This window comes from Syngnathoides biaculeatus, chromosome 23 (assembly GCF_019802595.1).
Source record: "Syngnathoides biaculeatus isolate LvHL_M chromosome 23, ASM1980259v1, whole genome shotgun sequence".
In the NCBI taxonomy this organism is placed as follows: Eukaryota; Metazoa; Chordata; class Actinopteri; order Syngnathiformes; family Syngnathidae; genus Syngnathoides; species Syngnathoides biaculeatus.
Window position 1 is genome coordinate 19,981,835 of NC_084662.1, and position 8,478 is coordinate 19,990,312.

General features: G+C 40.3%; 1 protein-coding gene across 2 annotated transcripts; it reads left to right on the forward strand.

Moving 5' to 3' along the window:
• The first annotated feature begins 18 nt into the window (after positions 1–18).
• On the forward strand, positions 19–8,433 carry pla2g7 (phospholipase A2, group VII (platelet-activating factor acetylhydrolase, plasma)). 2 transcript variants are annotated; one of them, XM_061811398.1, is made up of 11 exons: positions 19–353; positions 956–1,084; positions 1,162–1,312; positions 2,095–2,188; positions 2,288–2,356; positions 6,433–6,598; positions 6,796–6,909; positions 7,220–7,311; positions 7,399–7,569; positions 7,646–7,794; positions 7,866–8,433. In XM_061811398.1, the coding sequence occupies exons 1-11, from the start codon at positions 291–293 to the stop codon at positions 7,964–7,966; spliced, it is 1,299 nt and encodes a 432-aa protein (XP_061667382.1). In that variant the 5' UTR covers positions 19–290; the 3' UTR covers positions 7,967–8,433. The 2 variants fall into 2 exon arrangements, with proteins under 2 accessions (XP_061667382.1, XP_061667383.1); XM_061811399.1 differs by lacking the exon at positions 19–353 and having other exon boundaries at positions 953–1,084; positions 1,167–1,312.
• Positions 8,434–8,478: the final 45 nt, after the last annotated feature.

Genomic DNA, 8,478 nt, shown 5'->3' on the forward strand with positions numbered 1-8,478 from the left:
TGCTACGTTAAGATGTTTTTACTCTGTTTACGTCTGTGTAGGGGTGACAGTATTGTCAGTGAAGAACATAACACTTAATAGTCCAGACAGAGGTGTATGAGTTGAACCGCATGCTACGTTTACAACAATACGACCAATGACCCCTGAAACTTTTACTTGAGAACTTTATTGGAAGGATTTTGTTGCTTATGGTGGGCTAACGGGAGGTGTCACCTTCCTAAGTCATTGGAACCTGTAAAACCACTCCCCAGTGATTCACTTCGAGCTGAACAATGTCAAAAGTGATTTGAATGTTGCGACATGGATTGCGGAAACTTAGCCCGCTAGACTTCGAGCAGTATTCACCTCTCCAGGTAAGCTGACGTTTTTATTTTATATCTTAAGGTCCTTAATGTTTTTTTCCCCAGTTAACCAAATATAACTTGTTAAAGCGAGACAGAGCACTGTTACATTTATTGGCAGGTCGAAGAAACGTTTTTTTTTTTTTCCTCGATGATGCGGTGCCTCTCTCCAAAAGTTCACGTTATTAACTTGTGTAAATAGCACGGAGATAGACCTCCATCTCAGTCTCCACTCTTGTGTGTACCTGGCCCCTCACCCAAAGTCAGCTGTGAGAGGCTGCATATCGCCCAAGAAAACGAACGAGGGTTGACGATGGTTCAAGGTGGAACCAAGTTGTTTCATGTATTTGCTTTGTTGCAAATAAAACCTATTCAATTTCTGTCTTTTAATCGCGCTAAAATGATTTGTGTAACATACAGCCCATTCCTCTGACGTAACCCTGTCTTTATTATTTGTATTTATTTATTTGACACTCCTTCTTTTCCTTTCGGCTTGTCCCGTTACGGGTTGCCACAGCCATCTAAGCCTATATGAGCATCTTCCTCTCTAACACCCACTGTCCTCATGGCTTCCCTAACAACATCCATCAACCATCTTCCCTTTTCGCTCACAGTTCAGAGGCAGTACACAGCTTAGTCTTTCAGCTATGGGAAACATGGTCTGTAACAGCCTCGAAATCCCTCCACCAAAGGGTCCAAATGCTGCAGGATGCACTGACTTTATGATGGATCACACAGTGCAGGTAAAGCTCAGGATGATCAACATAAAGCCAGTGTGATTGTTTTGGGGGATAAACTAATGGATTTGTGTCCCATTAAGGGCAGTTTCTTCCGCCTGTACTATCCTTGCCACAAGATGGACAAAGCAGCAATGCCGGACTGGATCCCGAGCAGAGAGTACTTTAATGGACTGGCAGACTTTCTGAAAATCAACAGAACTTTCAGTGAAAGAATATTCAACTGCCTCTTTGGTAATTTATTGCACCATACAGTAAATTCCAACCCCCAGACACAATTATTATTATTTTTAACCTGTGCTTGAGGATAATGTAAAGTTCTGAAAACCCTTAAACCTTAAGTAGAGTTTCTCAAACCCTACAAGGGAGAAATCTTTCCAAGAACTCCATCGAACACCAGTAAAACATGTTACAATCACTCTACACCTAAATGCCATAGGATTTATTTTTAAATATTTCATCCCCCTTAAAGAGTCATAGTTTAGCCAGTTTAGGTTCAGCAGTACTTGACGTATGTAAATCTTTATCCTTCGCCAAGTGATACAGGAGTAAAGCGACTGCTGCAGGGATGGCAGTTCAGTTTTAACACAACTTTTAATTGGCTCAAAGCTAAAGTTGGGAGGACAAAAAACATTTTTAATATTTTGTTAGCAACCCACACAAGCAAACATAAATGAAATGACAATCATTGAATGGAAATCATCACTTCCCCCTTTATTGAGCTATGAATCCCCAGGGGTTCCCTGACTCCAGTTTGAGAACCCCTGGTCCATAGAACGAAAGAGCCTTGTCAAAGTACACAAGACTGTAAAACCCTGAATTAATACCAACACAAGTGTTTTGTTTCACACACATTTTCATCTCCACTGGGTAGTCAGTGGGGTACTATTTTTACCAGATTTTGTTTTTTGTACACAGACACACAATTACTGCTAATATAACTTTAAGAATAAGGTACCTTGTAGTTGATATTGAAAGGAAAGTTGATTCGTTTAACCTTTTTTTTTCACCCCCAGGGTCCTTTAAGATTCCAGCCTTCTTAGATGCTCCATTTAACTCAACTGAAAAATGCCCAGTAGTTATCTTTTCACATGGCTTGGGGGCATTCAGGTACATGCTATCTTTTTTTTGTTTTTTTTTTTTGGCATTGACACATTTATATATAGATTTTTTTCCCCCTTGAATGGTCTTGTTTTTTTCCCCTTGTAGGACTTTGTACTCAGCTATATGTACAGAACTAGCCTCTCAGGGCTTCATAGTAGCCTCTGTGGAACAAAGGTATGTTCACATAAAATGGACTGATTTTGTGTACTCACTTTCAATGGTGAGGTCAACTATAAGAGCTGTATGTTTATGATATTATTTTATTGCTTGTGTAGCTTTATTAGGAGATCAAAATACTGTACAGTGGACCCCTGCTTTTCAGGGGGGGTATTGACTAGGCCCGACTACAAATGGTGAAAACCTATAAATAACTGGCCTCCATTGTAACTGCATTGGGGAGAAAAAGAGAGAAATTCTGATAAGCAACAATAAGTGATTTTACGGTTGGGCACCCCGACAGCTCCCCAAAAAAGCTTCTCTAAAGCAAAATAAAAGGAAAATATGTCAGGGGGTAACCTGCCAATGAATAAGTGCACCAGTGTGTGCCAAACCTCGAGTTAGGTTCACCATTGCAGTCCAGGTGCAGTGCGTGGCAGTCAGCCACCAGATACAGCAAAAGAAGCTGTGTACAAAAGGGGGAAAAATGCCGTCTGTAGCAGCAGACTCACGCCAACAAGTCAGATGGCATAGTTTATATTATTCAGTCCTGGGAAAGTTCAACTGTGAGTAACGCTAGTTGGGGTGGTTACATTTTTGAAATTGCTCTTGCATTGCCAATCTTTGGTGTGTGTCAGTGTCCCGAACAAAGATACCATTTTGTCATTACTGTACAACCGGGGTGCCCAGACTTTTTTTTTACCCCAAGATCTACTTTTCAAGCAGCCAGCCTCTCGCGAGCTACCGACGGCGGGGTGGGAGATTGATGATGATGCTCCCAAACCGCTTTAAGGTTAATGTTATGCCGCCTCCTATATTTAAAGTACAGAATTTGCTTTTTTGTGCGCTGTATTGTCTGTGCTTTCATCCTGGATCAGGCTGTGCCAAGGTGGAATTTTAAAATTACACACCATCTCATCCTGCACTTTCTACTTTGGCTTCAGACCAGACCTTTCCCACACAGAAAAGAGAAAATCTCGTCCAGTTTAACTGCTTTGTCTTCAATTATTATATTATCCATTATAAACACAGTGATGGGCTGCGTAAGTACGGTAACATTTCTAATTATGAGTGTATGTCTTTAAGAGGGGGGCCAGGCGGGCGAGTGTAAGGTAAACTAGAAAAAGAGTGTGGCAGAGCAGCCGTCGTTGTTAGAGAAAGTTCCATGTGCTGCTGAAAAGAAACTGGTGGCTTCTTTTCATTTTTTACAGTATGTATGTGAATTGTGCCATTGGATGTACCAACCAGTCATCCCTCACCCATTTAATCACATTGCAAAATGCCACAAACTTAATAACTGTATGTTATACTTTCAATTGAGATATATATACAGTTGACAACCCATCCTGACTCATCTTCCTGGATATTAATTTTGGAACATGACTGGACAGACTTCCACTGACAACATTTCTCAGTTGAACTACTGCTCTGGTTCACTTAAAGAAAAGCCAGAAAGACTTTTGTGTATGGAAATATTATGTCCAAATTTTGCACACTTGTCCACCTTTCCCTCCGTCAAATGTGAATAAGACATTTGCTTTATAAAGTGCATCAATGTTCAAACAGTGTAATACAAATATGTAGTGCAAAAAGTGTCAACTTGTATTGGGATGGAAGGAGCATAGTAGTATAGTAGTTGGTACATTTGCCTCACAATTTAGAGGTTTTGGTAAACATGTACAGGAAGTTCATTGATCAACCACGTGCAATGTAACTTCTCCCACATGACACGAATCAGCAGTATGACCACTATTGTCATTTTGTTGTGTAATACAACAGTTTTAGCACACCTATTTTTGGGAGCACGTGAGCAGATATAACCCACATTTGGTGTGCCGCACACAAAGATGACATCCATCAGCTGGTGACAAGTACAGCCACAGAAAGAGCATTTGACCTAGTAATTCTGCTTGTATCTGGTTGTCACACAGTAAAAGAGGCAGTCCAAATTGTTTTGATCAGATTCAAATCAAAATGTCAAGTCATCATAGCGAATACATAATTAGTATTCCGTCCTTGTTTGGTTTCCAAGTAGATTGACGGTTAAGGTAGTGTGGTAAGGGAAACTCGACCATTACGCGATAGACATGAAATAGAAATGCCTTCATTATAGTACATAAGGAGGGATTGAATTAAAACTACATGAGACATAAATGTTCATAGAATGTATTAACCTTTTGAATTGTGTCCATTCATGCACCTCATGCATCTGTACTTTGTATAGTAAGTACCATGAAGTCTAAAACTCTTGGAAGGAGATGAAGTCATTCCTCCAAGATTATAAATCAGCCTTGAATTTTGCAATAGTTCTTTCAACAAGGTTTGAAGAGGAAATCGACTGTAGTCCCAATTTGGTGACCGTTTGAGAAGAGATGTTTACGAGCATTGATTTGAGCAAAATATGAGTATGAATGTTTCTCTGTATGCATCCTATTACTACAATATTATACATGAAATGTTTCCAGTTAAATTAAAAGACAAACAGTGGTATTCAGTACTGTACTGTCCAACCAAGATTGAATAATCTGGCTTCATTCAAACCTGCTGTAATATGGCTCCATTAGTGTTTTACAGGTAGTGATGTGTGTATATACTGTATATAGGATGTAAATGTGTATAAATTAATTTGACAATCCCATTTAAAAAGTTAAACTTTGATATAGTTTCGGGGCCCACAATTTTAACACTTTCAAGTATTTGTTTATTTGGGGATGAAAGCGTCTGCCTCACAGTTCTGAGGACGGGTTTAAATCCCAGTCCCGCCTATGTGGAGTCTGCAGATTTTTCCTATGCCGTATCCAGTGTCAAATATCATCTGTCAGTCATGATTTTGGGTGCAATGACCAGTGCAGGTGTTGGTAAACTCTGGTGCCTTAAATCCAAGTTAACTGCAACAGTCAACCAGAATGTTTTAGGATTTCACAATTTCTGTGGTACTACATGTGGAAGTCTGGCATGGAAGAAAAGTATGATAGAATAGTACAGGAGATCAGTGGTGAAGTGTGTCGTAGGTGTGATAAGAATTCAAGAGGTGGAGGTGGGACTGCATCAGTTATCAGCTCTGAGCCCTTACTGTTTGCAGTGGTAATGGATAGACTGACAGATGAAGTTAGACTGGAATTCCTTTGTGCCATGATGTTCACAGATCACATTGTAATTTGCATTGGAAGCAGGGAGCAGGTGGAGGCTTGCACTAGTAAGGAAAGGAATGAAGATTAGCCAATCTAAAAAAATATATGTGCGTGAATGTAAGGGGTGGAGGGGAAAGAGTGAGGCTACGGGGAGAAAGAAGAGATGACTTGGGGTCAACAGTCCAGTGTGTGGTAAGGAACTGAAGAAACTGGTCCAAGCAGGTTGGAACAGCTGGCAGAGGTGTCAGGTGAGTTATGTGACACAAGAGTCTCTGCTAGGATGAAGGCCAAAGTTTATCAAACAGTTGTGCAGCCGGCCATGATGTACAGATTAAAGACCGTGGCACTGAAGAGACAAGAGGAAGCAGAGCTGGAGGTGGCAGAAATGAAGATGTTGAGGTTCTCGCTAGGAGTGAGCAGGTTGAATAGGATTAGAAATAAGCTCATTAGAGGGAGAGCCAAAGTTGGATGCTTTTGAGACAAGGTTCAAGAGAGCAGAATTCGATGGTTTGGACATGTCAAGAGGCAAAAGAGTGAGTATATTAGTAGAAGGGTGCTGAGGATGGAGCTGCCAGGCAAAATAGCGAGAGGAAGACCAAAGAAAAGGTTGATGGATGTTATGAAGGAAGGCATGAGGACATTGGGTGTTAGAGAGGAAGCTGTGAGAGAGAGGTACACATATAAAAAGATGACACGCTGTGGCGACCTTGTACAGGACAAGCCCAAAGGAAAAGAAGAAGCTACATCTCTGCCTGTAAAACGCCAATGGAGCCATATCACACAGCATATTTGAATGGATCCAGATTGTCGAATCTTGGCAGAACAGTACAGTACTGTATACCACTGTTGTTTTTCTTTCAAGTGGAATATTTCAGATGGTTTAGCAGTCTCAAATGCAGCATTATATCCCCTGAATAATAGTGGCATTTGTCCAAAAACAAACAAAAATTCTGTCTCCCGCAGAGACCTGTCTGCCTCAGCTACATATTACCTACGACAAAAGAGTGAGTTGGAGACTGCCAACAACAATTCCTCAAAGGCATCACTCAAAGACACCCTGGTGAGGGAGTGGATGTACTACAGGAGTCTGGAACAAGGGGAGGAAGAATTCCCCCTAAGAAACCAGCAAGTATGAAGCCTTGTTTCATGATACTACTATACCGTACCCACTATGCAGTCTTATCTACAACAAGCCTGCAGTGATTTACATAAAATGTAATCCTAATCCTTAATCTGAGATCTATAGAGCTGTAAAATGTTATACAAGGGTATTTATCTATTCCTAAATGTAATTTAAGAATGTGTCAAGATTTGATGCTTTTCCAGGTGCAACAGAGGGCTGACGAGTGCATCCGTGCCCTTCATAGACTCACGGACATTAACTCAGGGGTGTCGGTCCAAAATGTTTTGCTTACACAATTTGATTGGAAGACTTTGAAGGTAAACAAGTCATTTTCTAATTTAATTATTTCAATAAAGGGAGCAGCTTCACAGTGCTTGGGCCAATATCTTATTTTCTAAGAAAGTAGTTTTGGGGAGCCCGCCGTTATGATGCGGGGGGCTGCTATGAACACTTTTCATTATTTAGCGACACCCAACACTGAACTGGACACATTAGAAATAATTAATTTTCTACAAAAACCCCAATCTAGGCTTAGCATCTCCTTTTTACTTTGAATAGTTATGGTTGTGTACCTTGTGTCAAGACTTTGGTAAACCCACCCCTGATAAAATGTCCTACTCAATATAGAACTCAATGGATCTCAGCAAAGTGGCTGTGATGGGTCATTCCTTTGGGGGAGCAACATCCATAGAGGCTCTTGCCAAAGAGACAAAATTCAAGTAAGTTGGAACATCACCACATTCTTCCAATTGGTTATTTATTGAGAGGATCTTTCGTAACACCCTTCTCCCTTGCTCCCTTTTAAGGTGTGCCGTAGTGCTGGACGCCTGGATGTTTCCGTTAAAAGATGAAACCTTCCCTCAAGTGAGTCAGCCCATCTTCTTTGTCAACTCAGAAAAGTTCCAGTGGGCAGAGAATATTAAACGCATCAAAATGTTGGACTCATCAGACATAGAGAGAAAAATGATGACCATCAGGTAGCACAAGCACAAAAGTAACATATTGGGCATTTGTTCTCATTCTAAATGATTTTTTTGGGTTTCGTTCCGCCAGAGGGACCGTGCACCAATCTTTCCCAGACTTCACCTTTCTGACAGGAGACTTTATTGGCAAGTTGATGAAGCTTAAGGGTGACCTCAACCCAGAAATTGCAATTGACCTTTCAAACAAAGCATCACTTGCTTTTCTGCAACGTCATCTTGGTAAAACTAAGATTAACCCCAAACTGTATTTTTAAATGTGGACAGGCTTTTAACCTGTTTTTTTCTTAAAGGTTTGGAAAAGGACTTCAATCAGTGGGATCCTTTGATTGAAGGCGATGATGAAAACCTCATTCCGGGAACAAATATCACTTTGCTGCAGTCAGCCATCTGACAAACTAAGCCACGGGGAATTCCTGGAGCCTCTATAACCTCTCAATGTGCCCTTAAAATGACCCACCAATGTCAAGTAAAACGCTCACGGGGTTTAAAGTTGACATTTGGAGAACATTTTCTGCACATATTGTAACTGACCTTTAAAAATTATTTAAAGCTGTTCATAATTTCCAGCATTTTATGCAATTATTTTGTGGTTTTCAAGTTCTGTATGATAGTTTGTGTAGTGTTACTGAAGCCTCATTTCAACTGTACATTTATACCACAACATATTTGCTGTTTATCTTTTTCATCATGAGCCAAATTAGTACACCAAATGTGGCTATATAGATCAACAGAAAAGAACTTAACACATACAAAAGTGAGATATGTGCCTTAATCCCTAGTGTATGTCAGTGTAGCCTATGTAAATATAAAAGGTGATCCATACATATATTTTGTCTACACTGCAATAAATCCAGTTAATACAACTAAAATGGACTATCTTGTTTTTATTGCTCAGTAAGTGAA

Coding starts and splice junctions, on each gene's coding strand:
- pla2g7 (XM_061811398.1), top strand. CDS start 291: ATGTTGCGACATGGATTGCGGAAACTTAGCCCGCTAGACTTCGAGCAG. Junction 7,312..7,398: donor GCCAAAGAGACAAAATTCAA/GTAAGTTGGAAC, acceptor CTCCCTTTTAAG/GTGTGCCGTAGTGCTGGACG. Junction 7,795..7,865: donor TTTTCTGCAACGTCATCTTG/GTAAAACTAAGA, acceptor TTTTTCTTAAAG/GTTTGGAAAAGGACTTCAAT.